General features: G+C 45.8%; 1 protein-coding gene and 1 long non-coding RNA gene across 4 annotated transcripts in view; one reads left to right on the top strand and one right to left on the bottom strand.

Moving 5' to 3' along the window:
- LOC309517882 overlaps positions 1-19,476 on the top strand; it is a 255,439-nt gene that overhangs the window by 38,769 nt on the left and 197,194 nt on the right. The gene's annotated exons all lie outside the window — the stretch shown is intronic.
- Positions 10,482-19,476, bottom strand: part of TBKBP1 (TBK1 binding protein 1) — a 65,537-nt gene continuing 56,542 nt past the window's right edge. For 2 of the 3 annotated variants that reach the window (XM_082197280.1, XM_082197281.1), the window contains exons 9-10: positions 17,884-18,611; positions 10,482-15,862 (exon numbers count right to left, since the gene is read on the bottom strand). In XM_082197280.1, coding sequence (XP_082053406.1) covers positions 15,734-15,862; positions 17,884-18,611 — 857 coding nt within the window. In that variant the 3' untranslated portion in view covers positions 10,482-15,733. The remainder of the gene's footprint in view (positions 15,863-17,883; positions 18,612-19,476) is intronic. The other variant, XR_014213256.1, reaches the window with a different exon arrangement.

The following is a 19,476-nucleotide window of genomic DNA, read 5'->3' as shown; positions in this document are numbered from 1 at the left end:
TGTGCTGGTTTGTTGCTCTGCAAGCCACAAAAGATCTTCAGAATCAAGATGAGCAAAGAAGGTGGGGGAAATTAGAGGAGTGGGAAGCGGGACCACAAATAAGGCCGCGTACACAATAGCGGCTTAAAATGCAGCAGGGTCAACTCACATTTTTGCACTGCTGTACACACCAGAGAGAGTGTGGGCATGCCTTCACCCAATGTGGGTTATCAGTTTTGCTTCCCTGCGCCCGCAACACACCCCAAACTCCTATTCAGTGAAGCTGTCATCTACACATGTGCAATGACTGTCTCAAATGTACACACCCCACCTTAACCACTATTTACCGTATTTTTTGCACCATAACACTCACTTTTTTCCTCCTAGAAAGTAAGGGGAAATGTCTGTGCGTGTTATGGAGAGAATGCCTACGGGTGGCATGCCTACGGATTTTCCTCCTCTAAAAACTACGTGCGTGTTATGGTCGGGTGCGTGTTATAGAGCGAAAAATACGGTTCGTTTGGGAGCTTCAAGTGGAAGCTGGTTTGAGGCGAAAACGCATTCAAAGAGGAGTAAAAGGTAAAGGTAAAGGTACCCCTGCCCGTACGGGCCAGTCGTGACTGACTCTAGGGTTGTGTGCTCATCTCACTTAAGAGGCCGGGAGCCGGCACCGTCCGAAGACACTTCCGGGTCACGTGTCCAGCGTGACGAAGCTGCACTGGTGAGCCAGCACCAGTGCCACACACAGAAACGCTGTTTGCCTTCCCACTAGAAAGTGGTACCTATTTATCTACTTGCACTTAGGGGTGCTTTCGAACTGCTAGGTGGGCAGGAGCTGGGACCAAACGGCGGGAGCTCACCCCGCCACGGGGATTCGAACCGCCGACCTTACGATCAGCAAGTCCTAGGCACTGAGGTTTTACCCACAGCGCCACCCGCGTCAATAAATGACAGGTAGGTATTATTGAGGCTACTGTTGGATGCCTGCAGCTTTAGAAATGGCAAACTGCAATGTGTACACAGCCAAAAGATTATGGGGAACCCTCATGAAGGCATCCCAAGGGGCAGACCACATGTCAGACACAGATGCACATAATGAAGCTCCAGTGGTGCTAATGAAAAGCAGCCTTTAGAGGCTGAGAGTTTAAATGGATGGATTGGGTGAAGGACTCCTTAACCTTCCCAGCCCCTGGCTTCCACGCTCAATATCATTCCTCCCAAGCCAGGTTCTAAATACCTTACCCCAGTTGGGGTTGTTTCCCCTTTAACGCATCTCTGCATATGCGTAAGTGCTTTGGGTTGCCAACTTCTTTTCTGGGAGAAGCACCTGTGCCTTTAACAGGAAGGGGTACAACAGGTGCACTGGAGTCACCAAAACTGCAAATGTGGGTGGGGGAAACTGAACTTGGGAAGCTGCTGAACTTCTGAATCATACAGCACAGGAGCCTCTGTCAGGGAAAGACGTTGGCAACCCTCACTGTCACACTGATAAGGTGCCAGTGGCCCAAGCCTGTCTGAAAGCAGCGATCTCTGGCTTAGAAGCCTTCCCTCTTCTCCTGGGTCAAAGGAAGAGGAGCAGGGGGGTTGGGGAAGTTGTTCAGTGATCATGGAAAGTCACTCAGCTGCGCAAGCAACGTGAAGATAGTTCGAAAGAAGGATTGAGGCATATACACCATTCCCATTTTTCCTGCCAGAGAAACAGTTTTGCCAGGGTTTTTTTTTTTGCATTTGTTCAAAAAACTGCCCAGGCTATTTAACCAGAGGTGTGTGTGTAGACTATAGGAAACAAAATCACTCCTAAACACTATTAACTGCCTCCAATCTCAGATATCCCAGCTGAGACTAGAAATGCTACTTCACAAATTATATGGCCACATCGCAACCCACTGAGTTTGCCACCGAGACTCCATTCAACAGGAAGCTGTGGCCTACCTCCCTCTCAGTTATTATAACACCTGCCTATGTACTTCTAAATGCTCATCGCATTCAGTGTTCGGTAGTTGTTTTTTATATATATAAGGGGCGGCTCAAGACATTTTGTTGCCTGAAGTGAAAGACAAAATGGCATCCTTGCCATCCCATGTACGAAAGCTGACTGGTTTGGCAGCTGGAACTTATTTCATCACTGGCAATGAGAGGGTGTCCTTCGCCACACCTGAAGGCAGTAAGCTAGATACAGGTGTGCAGGCTCTGCAACACACACCCCTCAGCTCTCCAACCAAGGGCTACAGTCAAAGCAAGGTCCCTGCCAGCCTCTGCCACCTGAGGTCATTGTGTCACTGCCTAATAATAGGGCTGGCTCTATGAGGTGTACACATTAAAAGTTCTCAGGTACAACAGAGCCACAATTAAGAGCTCTCAAGTTTCATTGATTTTAATCAGAGGGCTCTTTGTTGTTGTTTTTCTTTTTAATGTTATGCAGTGGTACCTCGGGTTACAAACACCTCAGGTTACAAACACTTTGGGTTATAGACTCCGCTAACCCAGAAGTAGTACCTCACTCAGGTTAAGAACTTTACCTCAGGATGAGAACAGAAACTGTGCAGCGGCAGCAGGCCCCATTAGCTAAAGTGGTACCTCAGGTTAAGAACGGTTTCAGGTTAGGACGAGGACTGGAAGAAATTTAAGGACTATTTGCAAAAGTATTGTAAATTGTTTGAATGCTAGAATGATGCAGGATATAAAGACAACGTGGCATTAGTAATCTAGTGGAAAAGAGTATGAAAAGAACTGAATTATAAGAACAAAGATGAAATTTGAAATAATAATAATATCATGTCAAGCCTAAATATTTAAACATTTGATAACAAAGGGCAAAACTGGAGACATAATAGCTGAAATGTACAATTTAAAACAAATTTTGAGAGAAGGTGAGGTATTGCTGAACATGATTTTATAAACAGGAACACAGGAAAGGGAGATGCGAGGGAGTCATGAAAGAGGGTTATGGAAATAATATTTTAGAAACTGAAACAATTTCTTTTTTATTTTTTCTTTTATGTTTTTTTTATTGTTTTCTCTGTATGTTTTGTATGCCTTTTTTGTCTTTTTTTTGGCTCATTGTGTTTTTCTTTTTTTCTTTTTGGACTGTAAATGGGAAGTTTGTTGCACTGTTTAAATTGTCTAAATAAATATTTTAATATTTTTAATAAATATTTTATATAAAAAAAGAAGAACGGTTTCAGGTTAAGAATGGACCTCCGGAACGAATTAAGTTCGTAACCAGAGGTACCACTGTATATTTATTTATTGCATTTATATCCCACCTTTTCTCCAAGGTGACACACACACTTCTTCCCCCTCTCCATTTGATCCTTAAAGCAACCCTGTGAGGTAAATTAGTGCTGAAAGATGGTGACTGAACAGCTCAAACTTCAAGGGGATGTGAAAGTGCTTAACTTTTTCTGGATCAAGCACCTTGTGTGTACACCAGAAATTTAATGTGTGAAGTTTAGCTGTTTCCCCCACGAATGAGCTACAAATGTTTCCGCAATCCCTTTTGTTAGCCAGTGTTTCAGCCTCCATCATTGGGAACTGCCCTTTCTCTTTCTGAACCAATGCTGTATGTCACACGCGTTGTAAGTTTTCTCAGAGTGAGACTTGTTCCCTGGCAAACAAGCAAGCAAACATAGGTGCTTTAATTTTCCTTGCCATTAGCAAGCCCAGGTGGTGTAAAGAATAGCACTGGTTTTGAACTGTGGGGACAAAGAATTCTGATCTTAGTCAAAGTATCTCTGTCTCAACTCTCTCATAAGGCTTCTGCGAGGATAAAACAGGATATCACACCAGTTTTGTGTGAGCTTCGCTGGCTGTCAGTCTGCTTCTGGGCTCAGTTTAAGATTTAAAGCAGAGATACTAGGGTTACAATATTCCACAAACTGAAAATCTGGGCAAATCCAGATATTGAGGTTTTCCCTTTTTCTTTTCTCAAACAAAGTTGTTGTCCTTTTTTGGGGAACATCTCCCCCAAAATATAAAGTTTGGGCCTTAAAAAAAAATTTAACCCCCCCCCTTGCCATACATCCAGATTTTCCCAGACATTTTGTTGATTCTGCAAAAATCTCCCTGGACGCCAAAATGCTGTCCAATTCCAGGAAAAATCCAGACGTATGGCAGCCCTAGATACCCAACATGGTGCCCTTCACATCTCCTATCAGATTTAACAGCATGGCTAGAAAACAGAAGTCACGTTTTTGTGGGTGTCCTGTCACCCAGGGCCCCCTAGACCTGGCGCCTATGTTGGGAGTTGTAGTTCTGTGAGGTTAGACAAGGGATTTCAAACTGAGAATTCTCAACAGCGCACCAAAAGACAGTTCCCATTAGTCTCTGGAGGAAACGATGACAATAAAAATGATGATATAAGTTTGAAACTGGAAATGAAACATCACAACAAGATGGTTGACGTAGATCCTCCTTGGAATGGAAAGCACGATCAGGGGGACAAATCTCCAACTCCAATGGAGCCCTCATGTAATGAATGTGAATCTGCAGCAACAACAGCAATGATACCAGTTCTACCAGCAACACTCAATTCATTTGCTTTGCTTCGGATAACCCTGAACCCCTTCAACTCCTCCTTGAGAAGTAGTTCTCGTTTGAGTCAAATTGGGTCAGCGATGCTTAGCAACAATAAGAGAAGTCGAACAGCCGTGTCTTTGTGAAGGAGGTGTCACCGTCTTTACCCCAAAGAAGGAAGAGCTTATTAACACCTTCCCCACATTCTTAATAATGAAACAGGCCTCTGCACTGCCTGGGTTAGGGTGGTATGTTCCTCACCCACAGCGAGCACGAAGTATCAGCCACTAATTAAGTTCTAATTATCCCAGGCGAGTTGATTTCTATTAACACATCTGATTCACAAGCAGGTGTATGACGCCTTATTCTTAAAGAAGACTTCATTAGCGCTGCCCCGCACCTGTTTCCGGAAGCTTCCTGTGAGGTGGTAGGGGAAGCCATCTTGCTAATTTAACTACAGGCAGAGGCCTAAAAACCAGCCAATTGTTTTTATACACTCCCCACCCAACTTATTTCAGACATGTGCCTTCCAACTGTTATTTTTTCCATAAGTATTTGGAGGCCTCCTTTCACTATACTGGAATTTTAGGTAGTCAAATTGTAGCCTTATGAGGCTTTGCCCTCGGGTGGGAAAAATATTGCACCTGGGAAAGGGAAGTGGGAGTCAACAGACACTCAAGGAATAGTTTCAGAGAAAAAAGCTTTATTTCTACCATCCATGAACTGGTAGAAGGAGCAAGTGTGATAACTCACAAAAAGCATGCACGGGTTCACAGTCATGTGCACATAGCATATATACCCCTTTCCAGTTCCCTCCCCCTTTCTCCTCCTTCTTCCAGAGTCCTGCCCATGAGTTCCTCTGAGCATGAACAGAAAGCTGTCTTGGGACTCTTGGACTCTTGGCACCTTTCCCAGGAAAGGGGGGTGAGAAGCCTTGCATGTCCAAGATGTTGCAACTAGAATGAGATAAGATTCAGTTCTCAGGCCTGAGTATTCTTGGCAATGACAGAGCCTATTCATTAGCCTTTAAAAGTAACGGTTTGCCCTTGCCACAGCATCCTGTGAGAAAAGCTGTTTTGGATTTTTAGAAGACAAAGGAATTTTGGACAGTTTTGAGGCCTGGTTGGGGGGGTGACTTCAGGCCTAGGTGGGGTCACCTGTCTTCACCTTCCTTCAAAATCACCTTGTGAATTCTGGCTGTTGGGGGACTATCCAAATACCACAACCAGCATCAAGCTTCTATTAATAGTTAAGTGCCTGGTGCTATAAGCCTAGAAGGCAAAAATCCCCCTCTGCCCCCAAAAATACAGCAGAAATATATGTTCGACCTAGCACTGAGAAAGCGTGTGATATTCTGCTGAAGTGCCACCTCAGATACCTAGTATAAAGTTTTTTAAACTTCTGGAAATAGACAAAAGATACTTCATATTGGCATGCCGTTGAGTCACAAACACCCCTTTTAAAATATGTGTTGTGTTTCTATACAGTATTGTAAACTCCTGCTCACGTTTACTTGGAAATAAGTCTTACAGTGGTCTGTGGGGGCTTACTCCCTTGTATTTGTTTATTTGCTTTAACAAGCTTGTGTATCTAGGGCTTTTTTTTCAGCCTGAACTCAGTTCTGGCATCTCTCAGGTGGGCTCCATTGCCATTATGAGAGAACAAGGGAGGTGTTCATGTTGAGTTCTGGCAACAATCAGACCAAGATAGTTTTGCAATTCAGATTATATTAGTTTTTTAAAAGCCACAAGTTTATCTAGGTGGTGCAGTATAGCGATGAAGAGACTATAAACGCTATGAATCAGCGAGTCCCCAGTTTGAATTTTTCCTCTTCTCTGTGTCTCAGACTCAACTAGTGATGGCCTTTAGCCAAGTTCAGTGGTTCTCAGTTATCTAAGTACTGCAGACCCCATTTCCCCCCCCAAAGCCAAGCCATGGACCTCCCTACTTTTGATATCTCTATGGTAGCTTTTGTTATGTGGATGGTGCCATAGACTCCTTGGGTGGGTTAAATGGACTCCCTGGTGTCTGCAGACCCCCAACTAGGAACCACTGGCCTAGATGGATTTACAGGCGGAAGAGACACATTTGTGGAAGGTACAGTTATCAAGGGCTCCGTGGTAGAGAACTGTTCTTCCTGCAGAAGGTCCAAGGTTCAATCATTGGCATCTCCAGGTAGAAGTTGGAGGGACCCCAGTCTGTAATGCTATTGCCCTTCATAGAATCACAGAGTTGGAAGGGACCCCAAGGATCATCTAGTCCAACCCCCTGTGGTGCAGAAATAATGTCCTTCTTGCTAGCTTTCCATTACTATCTGGCTGGGGGAAAGGATGCCAGACTGGACAGGCCTTTGGCCTGATCCAGCTGCAAGGCTCTTCTTACATTCTTAACCCTTTTGCTCTGGGAAGGCATTATGGGTACTGTATAGCCTTTTTGTCTGCCTTGGGGGGGTGTTACGCAGCCCTGTTGCAAAATGACCCAGTATTCTGACAGTTTTGTTTCAGATTTACTGTGGTAGTTTTCACACGCTGGTAACCTTAGAACAAAATGTTTTCTCTCTCTCTCTCTCTCTGTGTGTGTGTGTGTGCGCGCGCACACACATTTGGGGTGGGGTAATAAGAAATAGGACAGTCTAAAAGGGGAAGCAAAGACTTTCAGCAGAACTAGGAAATTCAGAGGGTAGATGAGATGATGTGATGCACCTAATTGGCTCCGATACGCTGCATTAGTTCTGTAATGTTTATGCATGTTTTTATCATTATGAAAATAACAGATGCTATTTCGAAAACAGATGTTTGTGAGGAATTGTCCTGTTGTGTACAGCCAGTTATCAAGATTTGCGCAAATAGATACAAATGCAGACGTGTGACTTGAGCGACTTACAGTGGTGCCCCGCAAGACGAATGCCTCGCAAGACGGAAAACTCGCTAGACAAAAGAGTTTTCCGTTTTGGAGGTGCTTCGCAAAACGAATCTCCTATGGGCTTGCTTCGCAAGACGAAAATGTCTTGCGAGTTCCTGCGGGGTTTTTTTCCCTTTCCCCCCCTTTTTCTAAGCCGCTAAGCCGCTTATCAGCTGATCCGATAAGCCGATAAGCCGATAAAAGCCGCTAATAGCGCTAATCCGCTAATCCGTCAATGGGCTTTATTTATCCGTCAATTGCTTTATTAATCGCCTTCTAAACCACAGCCTGAAAACAAAGTACATGTAAGATAATTTTAAAAAGAAAAACAACAAATACATTTGGCACAATACTAAGACCCTAACAAGTGGGCACTTGCGGTGAGCAACCATGTTTATCCAGAACAAAATGCCTCCAATTGTTTCTGGAAAGTGCAGATAGTAGGCACCTCGTATATCTTGTCAGGAATGCTATTCCACAGAACAGGGGCAGCCATGATAAAAGTCCTGCTCCAAGCTGCTGTAGAGTGGGCTTCTGAGATCTTTCAAACTTGCGAGAGAAACTTTCTTGCAGGCCACAACTACCTACTGGTCCTGAGCTGTATAGAGATTTACATGTTAGTACAGTGGTACCTCGGGTTAAGAACTTAATCCGTTCTGGAGGTCCGTTCTTAACCTGAAACTGTTCTTAACCTGAGGTGCCACTTTAGCTAATGGAGCCTCCCGCTGCTGCCCCACAATTTATGTTCTCATCCTGAAGCAAAGTTCTTAACCCAAGGTACTATTTCTGGGTTACCGAGGTACCACTGGACTTATATCTTACAGTACCAACACCTTGAATATGGCCTGGAAGCAGATTAGTAGTTGGTTCAAATCCAGCAAGCAGGATGCTGGTGGTAGTTTGCCCCCACAAGCAACCTAGCTGCCATATTCTTCATCCGCTTTAGCTCCTGGACCATCCCCAAGAGTTAGCCGCATTTAGAGTACATTGCAGTAATCCAATCATGAGGTCGTTTAAGGAAATGCATATCCCACTCTTTCGCTGAGCTCAGTTGCTTTTTTCTCCCACATTGCATATGGACCAGGGGAAAATCACTGCAAGAGTCCCTGCTTTGCATGCAGAAAGTCCCAGGTTTCAATCCCAGCATCTCCACGTAGGTGTGGGAATGTCCCCTGCCTGAAACCCTGGAGAGCCGCAACCAGTGTTACCAGTATGGAACTAGATGGGACCAATGGTCCGGCTTAATATAACTAGTGGATTCCTCAGGCCCAGGAACCAAATGTGGCCCTCCAAACATATTTGGCCTGAGAGTCCCCTCAGGTCATATGCCATCTCCAGCCACTCCCACCCTTCTCAAGATACCACCACCAACAACAGCCCATTGTTCACAGCAGAACTTACTTCTGAATAGAACCATGTGTGGGATTGTGCTGTTTCTTTCACTTTTCTTTTTGCATTGTCTAAGCTAGTGACCCATCTTCCCAACAGCTTTGTACAATTGCTCTAGATCAGAGGTGGCAGCACCGTGATTAAAGACCAAACGGTCAAGACCAAAATAAGGGAGAGGCGGGGAAGAGAATTCTTCCCAAAGATGTGTCATGAAGTTACGGCATTCATGAGCGCACGATGTGCTAGTGAAGTCCCTAATTTAATTATACATTGTGTGAAGATGTTGTTGTTGTTGTTGTTTTTGCTGGCCTTGAATTGGCTGCAAGTTGGCCATAAGTTTAAGTTAAAAAAAAAAAAATCACCCCCTCCCCATGCCATTCTTCTGATTTTCATCAAAACCTCAAGTCTTCTTTTGAACTTGTAGAAACAGTGCTTGAAACTAACAAGGGAGGTTTTGTGGGTATATGTATTATTAACTTCCTAAACCTCAGAAGTGCTGCTTATTGCTGGGGCCCCATTTTGTTACCAGAGATGGTTACCTCAGAGATCAGAAGCCAAAGAACTCCCCACATACGTGTTACAAACTCATGAGGGCAAAGGTGGTACTGTCACATGTCAAGAGGATATGGCTTCCTCAAGGAGTGGACCTGCTGAGCTATTAAGGACAGCAGACTGGGAGACAAGTGGGCAAAAACGACTGAGAAGGTCACCTGTGTATATTAGATGGGGGGAGAAATGTTATTCTGTTAACACTTGAGGGTGAACCTGCCTGATTTGCACGTTCCAAAACAATACGCTAGCCGAAACGCAACCATCCTTCAGAATTCACACTCTGAATTGTGCTTTCCAGCCAAATTGAGTTTTTTTTGCCCATCCCCACCTGTGCACAAGCCCCACTGAAAGAAAGAGGAACCCAGAAGCCTTTCTCTTGCACAGATATTGCTCATTTCAATAAGACCTGTGCAGGAGAATTTCCCACAGGACTGTGACACCTATTAATGAGTGGGAGAGCGTGCTGCATGGATTTCCCATCACCAAAGCGTCTTGGGCCAGTGCTGCTCCAGATTTGATATGTATTAGGTATCCCTGAGCATAACGGAGCAATACTTAGAGGATTGTCTTCTTCCACAGAAGTCTGCATTCTTCACCTGAAACGCTCCCCCCCCCCCTTTCTGAAGTTAGGTGGGAGACAGGAACTTGTCAATCGTGGCACCCTGGGCGGGGAATGCTCTCCACAGAGAAATTTACCTGGCACAAACATTGATTTCTTTTCTACATCATGAAGCTGAAACAGTAGCACCCACAAATGATGGGGATATCACCAAGCTTGCAGGAAGGTTGTACAAGTACAAAAGGGTTGCGGAAAAAGAAGTTGTTTGGGGAGAAATGGAAAAGTGGGGGGAAAGGTGGTGGAATTGGGTGTGCTGAAAAAGGTGTGTATGGGGGGGGGGAAACCTGAAACCTTGGAGACCTGCTGTTAGTGTTCTTCAGCCTTGCATCCTAGTATTGTCAGACTACAAGTCTCATTATCCCTGACTGGCTGTGGATGACAGGACTTGTAGTCCAACATCTAGGGACCCAAGGCTTAGGAACACTGGTGCAATAGACAAAACTGAGGTAGAATGACTAAAGGTTTGGCTTTATGTAAGCCAGCTTCCTACATTCCACTGCCAACCCAAGAAACACACAGCCATGAATGAAAATGTTCACCAATTGGCAACTTTTATTGGAGTTATTCTGAACCACAGAGCACATAGTCTCTTCAGAAGGAAAACACACACACACACACCAAAGAAAGGGATGGGAACAATACAGACAGACCAATCTCTCTCCCGAGGGTTTTCCACAGCCAAGTATCTAAGGCGGCCTTCCTTGCATCTTCACATTTGAGGCAATCAAGCTGGAGAGATGGGGGCTAGAGCAGAGATGTCTATTTTCTGACTAACAAGTGACGTAACAAAGAATGCATTTCTTCTAAGAAAAAAAAAATACTAAGGAGAAAAATGAGGGGGTCATAAGCTACAGCAATTGGGGAGCTTGTTCACAAGAGCACTTAACATGAATCAGTTACTCCTTAACACACTTACCCAACTTTATATTTGTTTTGTAAGCAGCATTATAAATAGTGGCAAGCGAAGGGCTACACTTTCAAAAGGCATTTGGAGTGGAGATTCTAATCTGTATTAGCAATTGGTATCTGCGTTAAATTGATATGGAACAAAAGACATAAAACAAACAAGGAGGCTGGAAGGACACTCGCATAAACATGCACTGTGAAGTGTGTGGAATGAGTCACCCATACTTTAACCATGCCCATTGTGAGAACAAGGAAGGGACCACGATGATGATACTACGTTTAAAGGTCAACACATCATGCTAAGATGAAAACCTGCCCCAAAGATCAATCTAAGCACTGCTAAGACCTCCCTAGTCCAGGATCACTTCCACACGACCCATTTCTTGAGCATTCTTCCTGATTTGATTGCAGGGAGGCTATAAGCCATCAGCTGTTTATTGACCACTCATTCTGACCTGTTTGTAGGGCAGTTATATGATAGTGCATCAAGCAACTATTATCCCATACTTCTCGACACATTTCCCCATCGCTTCACTTGAATTTGCAGGTCTGCAGTTGAATCCCACTCAGAAAGTGGCAATCTTCTGTAAATGTCCCTTACAGGACACTTTCCTTTTTGGGGGGATGGGGACCAACAGTCCTCTCTCACTGTTTGTCCCCCCCAGGACGTGGTATTCGTGGTAAACCACTTCTGAAGTGATACTTCTGAGAATGGAAGTATCGCTTACCTATCATGGCCAAGTCACTGATAGATCTAACTTCTAGCTCATGCTACCAATTGTACAAACAGAACCAGGAGTTTATTTTGGTACCCTAGGGGGTATATGATGGTGGCTGTGTGACTACCACACCTCAACTGTGCACTTACAATGGTCTGTAGGGCCAAAGACATAACTTTTATGTGGGAGATATTGTCAAACAGACTTCCAGAATGAACCATGGTGCATAATAGTAGTGCCTAATAGAGAAACAGGAATACTCTTTGTCAGCCTCATGTTTATATTCTTCTAAAACAATTCCCTGTGCATTTCTCAGAGGATCAGTAGGGTGGGGTGTTCATGGACACAATGAGAATGGATTTTCTTTGGCCTTACCTAAGGCTACTTAACGAGTCCATGGCAAAGATGAGATTTGAAGTAAGGACCTTCTGGGTTGCAGTTCAGCAGCTTAGCCACCACTCTATGCTAACAGGCATGAAGGTTCTTGGTAGCGAATTACTTTCATATATTCACGGGCATTGCTGCCCCCTTTTACCATTGCTGCTTGAGTTTTTTGGTTCCGTTTTGGGTGTTTTTTTTAAAGATTGTGAAGCTTTAGGGCAAAGGAAAATATCTGGGTAATATTTGAGCCCTTAGGTTATGGCAGGCTACAGAAAAGAATAATAATAAAAAAACACCTTCCCATCACCCAACAGCACCCCCCCTTTTTTTTTGCTTGATTATCATTCCTGCTTCTCATAAACTCTGAGGTAGATTTCACATAGAGAAATGGAAGAAAGGTTACAAGTTGGAAGAGATGCATTTTCAGCCTTGCTCCACAGAACGTGGCTCTCTTCCTCCTCAGAAAATCCCCAAATAATCTGTGAAATAATGTGATTTGTGTGGATGAAGGTTTTTTCCGTGGCTAATTTTCAGGTTCTATGTTAAGGGAAGGTCCACACAACATGACTGTCAAGCAGAAGTCCCTTTAAAGACCCCCATTGAGTGAGTTGTGCCTGAGAGTACAATGGCCCACAACATTTCTCCATGCTACCCAGAGCCTTTGTGAATTGGGACCATTTGCAGAGGCATCAATAGTACTGCCTGAGCTTTGAACTGATCCGTTTTGTAGCAACAACTCACCCCCCAAAATTAAAAACGTGGGGTCTCCGTGTGGAAGCTGTGATGGGTATAAGAGCCCTTCGTTATAAGAGTATGTGGGAGATGCATGGCTAATAATAATAATAATAATAATAATAATAATAATAATGCCCCACTCATCTAACTGGGTTTCCACAGCCACTCTGGGGGCTCCCAACAGAATATTAAAAACACAATAAAACATGATTAAAAACTCCCCTAAATTGCACAGTGTGGGCTTGCTCTGGCTGAAGCAGAGGCAGCCCACACCATGAGAACAGCGAGAGACTTGCCTCAGGTTGATTTGGGGCACCATTAAAGGGCAGCAGAGTGGGAGACTGATAGACCAGGCTTACTGGAAGTTCTCCTGTGCAGGCATCATTGTAATGAACACCCCAAATGCCCCTCTGCACTGCTACTTACGAGAGGGAAGCAGAGAAGGGTTCAGCCCCTGAGACTTTGAGGAGACTGAAGGGGGGCGGACAAAGGGTCTGAAGACTGTCCATGGGGTTCAGCTTCCAATGAAACACCTTTCATAGAATCATAGAATTGCAGAGTTGGGAGGGACCCTGAGGATCATCAGGAATTCAGGAATACGCAGTTGTCCCATACGGGAATCAAACCTGCAACCTTGGCATCATCAGCACCACACACTAGCCAACTGAGCTTTCCCTCTATTTGGGACAGGCAGGAAATGATGGTCTGGGAATCAGACCAATAGCTTGGCTTGCAAGCGCACAAGGACTGATATCCATGAATGCTAGTCAACAGTTGTTCTGTCTCCCCTCGCCCCTTTAAATGCATCTCAGGGGGGCGAGGTTGGTTCCAGCTTTTGGGGGAACCCTCAATCAAGCAGCTTGACCTAGAGAGTCCCATAACTGTCCTGGGGTGGGAGGGGCAGAGGACAGTGAGGAGTGCAGGGCTGCACTGGCATCCAAGAACACTGACTGTGTTGACAAAGGAGGTGGGTATGTTCTCGTTCAGCGTGCGGCCTGACCATGTCAGAAGGCCAGCTCCAAATGTGAACCAAAATGGTGTGGGTGCATGTGGCCAGGGAGAGGGGGAACAGAAGGGAAGCACAGGGCAAAAAAAGGGCTTACCTCTTCTCCCGCAGCCCACCTACCTCCTCACTTGAAATCACCTGTCCACCCCACACTTGGCAGTGGCTTGGCAGCAACTCACCTTTGAAGACATGGGTCTGTTGCCACCACATCTAGAAGAGGAGCTCAATAAAAGGATGGATATAATGCTAAGGAGTAATTGCCAATTGTGACAGATCATAGTGTGGACGGGGAAGAGGAAGAAGAGGAAAATGGTATGTTTGTGATGGACTGAAGTCTTTGAAAAAACGAACTGGGGTGGACTGCTAATAGTTTTCTGGGAATAAGGGAGAGGGAATAAAGGAGCTTTTTTTTTTTAAAAATGAAACCTTTCTATTGCACATTTCATTTTAAAAAATTCTATTCTCCTCTTAGTTCCCACATGGATTGGACAGTGAGCCACAAAGACCCATCCCTGTCTGCCACTGCGCATTCTGAGCCCTTGGGATAAGGCAGGCTATAAATCTCAGCACATACATTGGCTAGTAAAGAACGGGGTGATAGGAAGACAGTTGCCTCAAGAGAAGAAGTCCCATACAGATCTTTTTGTTTTGTTTTGTCTTACCAAAGCCTGATGCATGGACAGGCTGTTCAAGGAGACACTTCTCACAATACGGAGGCACCTTATGACTGGAAGCGATAGAAGAACCAAAACATGCCAATTGTTTTAGATCAGTACAGAGAAAGATATGCTCAGTAAGGCCAGAGAGAGAGAGAGAGAGAGAGAGAGAGAGAGAGAGAGAGAGAGAGAAACAGTGGATGTTAGAATATGAGAAGGGTGTTTACATTTATGCAGTTGTCAAAAACAGTGTCAACATGCTGTCATTGCAGGAGAACAGTGACGCAGAATGTGGCAAGTACACTTCTTGTTATACTGGAACTAACTACCCAAAGCAAGGTGAGAAGTTGTTTCATGAGAAAGGTGGAAGAACAGTCGCCAAAAGAGAACACAGACAGTCACGTGGGGATGCTTTCTGGAGCTCGACTCAAGTCAGCAGTGCACATTTCCTCTAGTGCCAACTCACAAGAGACCAGCAAGGAGGAGGAGAGGAGCAGCTCCTTTTGTGGAAAAGACAAAGAAAGAAAAAAGCTTCCGTGTGTTTTAATGTCCAGTGCAATAACATAAGAACATCCATGCTACACCTCTGGAAGTTGGCTCTATTTCTCAGCAGCATCGTTAAAGTGGGCTTTTAATGTAAAAGACCAAGACACTTGAACCAGCAGTTGGTGGCCAAGGCTTTCTGTGTCTGATAATTAATGGTCAACAAGGAGTGAGACCTGAACGTCCTCCTTAGTAGCAGAAAAGGCAGGGAGACTGGACCCACTTGGGACTTTCCTGCTCGCGGGAGGGGCACAAAAATGAAACCTTCCGATTTCTTTCACCTGAGTGCCAGGCTGTCACCTCAGCAAGACCAAGAGTTCCTCAGCCCATTTCCCCTGCCCCACCCCAAAAAACACACACACAACCCCGAGAGATTTCTCCTACCCTGAGATCTTCCAGAGACACCCAAACCAGAACCATGTAGATAAAGAGTCATCCTCAGCCCTCGGTTCTGAGCGTTCAGATGGAGAGCGGCGGCGGCATGCTCTGTCTGCTAAGCCTGGCCCAAGCGCATTTCTCGCCTCCTATCCCCACAACCTCCACGACTGGTTCAAGCATTGGAGAAATATTGCAGGCCCTGCTCTTCAAGAGCAGGAGGAAGAGGAAACCCACTTTAGAAACCAAGGCAGAGAAGAGGGAGAGGGAGAGGCAAAACTCTTCTTCCGGTTCAGTCTACTGGAGACTTGGAGGTATTTTAGAGCGAGCCCCTGTTGCACCACCATTTTTCATGCAGCATCCAAGTTGGGTGGGTGGGAGGGGGGGCCTGGTGAGTGAGGTGGACGGGTCTCACTAAGGAAGCCGGAAGAGGAAGGGCGTGGCAGGTGTGCAGGCCTCAGATCTTACTGTTCTCCAGGTGTGAATCAATGTGTTTTATCAAAGCGTCATCTGGGTAACCGATGGGAAAGGCCACCTGGCAGAGAGGGCAGCTTCGGATGTCAGAGTCCACCGTCTCCATCAGCAACTAAAGGATACAGGTCAGGGAAGGAAGTAGATGTGAGAAGACATCATTTTAAAACAAACAAATCTAAGAAGATTAATTGCTTGTTCAAAGTAGATCTCTTAAGTGTTCTGGAGGATAAAAAGCTGGATCCTTCCTAATATGCGCCTGATCAGCAGTGGCTCTGTGGAAGGGTTTGGCTGGTCACAAAGAGTGGGAGGGAAACTCTTTTGTTGCAGAAACTGATCGGCCTCTGTCACAGAAAAGGCGGGGGGTGCAGCGCGGCAGGGAAAGCACATGGGGATGTATCTGGGAAACTCCCACAGGGGATGTACAGCTCATTGAACAGTGATTTTTAGAATCCTCTGCACAGCCCAGTGGGAGTAAATAATAATAATAATATGGTAGCATCATATATTGCTTGCTATATTGACTGCAGGTATAAAATTGTAAACAACGTATTCATTTAAATGGTGTGTTTCTATATAGCAGCAACTACCTGTGAGTTCAGATCAAAAGTTTACATTTATGAATGACTTTTGAGAACTAGAGCACCTGCACTCAAGACAAGTTGGGAATAAAAATACAGAATGAAAATACGTTTGATATCTTAATGTTTCATTACTCCAGAAGACTTAGGATGCTCCAACACAAGGGCCTCTTTCGCATTCCCCCTCTGGTATTTTCCAATTTGCTGTTGGTTTTGCTTCTGTTAATTCTTAACGCAATTATCAGTGTAATATAATTTCCTTTAACCTGAAGCAACCACTTGTCCTCCACACCCACTGTTAAAATTAGGTGGTGCACGTCAGATGGGCCTCCAGCCAACGCCTTCCCTTCAATTAAAATAAAACAAACTGGAAGACTTGCACACAACCTAGGCATCATATCATGCTCATTCCAATTAATGAAGAAAACGATTCATTGGCTTCTCCTCCAGGAGGACCCAAAACCTCTTGATTCTTCCAGGCAACTGGATGACCTCTGCTGCCACTCCTCATAAGTGATGAAGTGCTGGAGAAACATCCCCAAACTCTACCCCCCCCTACAAAATGGAATATTAAAACAAGGGGAGTGCTGTAGTAGGGGAGGGGAACCTCTGTCCAGGAGCCAAATGTGGCCCTCCAGGTTTCTCTATATGGCCCTCAGAATTCTCCCTAACCATAAACCCCCCACTCCACAGGCCACATGCCTCACTAGCCCTGCACCCAATGGCAAATGCTTTTGATTGGCTCGAATGCATCCTCTGGATGGAGGGTAGAGAGGTATCTGGGAATGTGAATGGAAACTACTCTCCTGTACAATGGCAGAATCTGCATCTGTTGCTCCGCCCACTTCTGCCTGTGGCTCCGCCCACCCGTCATGTGGTCTTCAGAAGGCTGTCCAGAATGGAATACTGAAAATGGCTCCTCACCCCTCTTGCTACAGAGGTGATGTGGCTATACACTCAACCACACAAACTAATGCCGTGCTCACACACAACGTTCTTGTCATCAAAATACAATACGTTGTATTTTCCCAGTTAATCTGGATATATTATTTCTGGGGAAATTGCAGTATGTTAAAGCACTCTCACCACTGCTGCTAACATCCATTTGTGATATTTCACCACCCATTTACAGTATTAAGCCCCCTTAAAGCCGAAGAGTACCATTTTAACCCCCAGAGCAATTTAAAAACCAGTCCCTCTTCCCAGGGGACTCTGGGGACTGTAGTAGCTCTGTGAGGAGAACAGGGGTCTCCAAACAACTCTCAGCATCCTTAACAAACTACAGCTCCCAGGATTCTCTGTGGTGAGCTGTGACTGTTTAAAAAAGTGATATAATACTGCTTTAAATGTATGGTGCTGATGGGGACTCAAGTCTTTTGCCTATTCAAATAGTCATTATAAAAACTCCTGAAAATATTTTTTAAAACAAAAACAAAACTTAATTTATAAATAAAACAAGCAATATAAGAATATCTGTGTGGATGATCTTCCATGAGACCGGATGGTGCATTTGAACTGGAATGATGGAATACAAACTTCACTGGGTGCTGCTTACATTGATTGAAGGCCAGGACTGGGCATGCTCAGCCCTGGAGTACGAGGCATCAGTCCGGTGTGTGGAGGTGTCGGGGATAGGGAACCCTGCACAGAAGGAGGCGCAGCGGATGCCCCCGGCTTCAGGGCTGGGGGGGCTTGGGAGGGCCCAGTCGTCTTCGTCCGAGGACTGCTTCTCAAAGCGCAAGTGCTCCTCGAAGGCGTCTCTGGCGTAAACTTCACCGTAGGGACGGTGCTTTGGTAAGGTGGAAGCTTCCGGCTGCAGCCAGAGGGAGCGGTTCTGCTGGTACATAGCCGCATCGCTCACCTCCGAGTAGCTCCGGCGACCCTGGAAGCTCGCCTTGATGTGGTGGCTCAAGGGTTTGGAGTAGGCCAGATCCACGATGCTCCTCTCGCCACCCGGCGACCTGTGCTGCGAGGTGATGGCGGGGGAGGAGCAATTTGGGCCCGGCGAGCAGCGCTGCGGGGCAGGAGGCTGGGCGGGCAGCGGGGCAGGTGAACGGCGCTGCGAGGCGGGGGACTGGCAAGGGGGCGGCGCTGGGGAACGGCGCTGATGCGCGGGGGACTGGCAAGGGGGCGGCGCTGGCGACCGTCTCTGCAGGCCCGGAGACTGGCATTGAGGGACAGAAGATGATCTCCCTTGCTGCGCTGGAGACGAGCACTGAGGACCCGGAGATCGGCGCTGCTGAGCGGGGGAATGGCGCTGCGAATGGGGAGAGTGCCGCTGACCTGGAACAGAGCAGGAGCAAGTCAAGAAAAGGATCCTGCTTCGGAACTGAGAAGCAGTAGAGGATGCACTCCCCACTCCCCCAAATAGCTGTCTGCAAAACCAGCCAGCAAAACACCTCCAGCACCATTCATCTGATTTGTACCAGAAAGAGGTCACTTAAGATCATAAGAAGAGGCTGCTGCATCATGGCCAATGGTCCATCTGTTCTCAAGGGGGCCAGCCTGTGGGAAATGAGGAACCAGAACAGGAGGATAAGAGCATTCTCCCCTCCCGTGGTTTCCAGTTCCAACTGCCTTCACCTGCGGAGGTGGAGCATAGCCATCATTTGACTGCGCTGTGCCAAGAAGTACTTATAATAATAATATTATAATAATTTATTATTTAAACCCTGCCCATCTGGCTGGGTTTCCCTAGCCACTCTGGGCGGCTCCCAACAGAATATTAAAAACACGATAAAACATCAAACATTAAAAACTTCCCTAAACAGGGCTGCCTTCAGATGTTTTCTAAAAGTCAGAGAGTTGTTTATTTCCTTCGCATCTGGTGGGAGGGTGTTCCACAGGGTGGGTGCCACTACCAAGAAGACCCTCTGCCTGGTTCCCTGCAACCTCACTTCTCTCAGTGAGGGAACTGCCAGAAGGCCCTTGAAGCTGGACCTCAGTGTCCGGGAAGAATGATGGGAGTGGAGACACCCCTTCAGGTATACTGGGCTGAAACCGTTTAGGACTTTAAAGGTCAGCACCAACACTTTGAATTGGTCTCAGAAATGTACCAGGAGCCAATACAGGTCTTTCAGAAGCAGTGTTATATGATCTCAGCGGCCACTCCCAATCACCAGTCTAGCTGCCACATTCTGGATTAGTT

Source organism: Podarcis vaucheri (genome assembly GCF_965113315.1).
Source record: "Podarcis vaucheri genome assembly, chromosome: 13".
NCBI classification, from domain to species: Eukaryota; Metazoa; Chordata; class Lepidosauria; order Squamata; family Lacertidae; genus Podarcis; species Podarcis vaucheri.
This window is presented reverse-complemented; position numbering and strand designations above follow the sequence as displayed.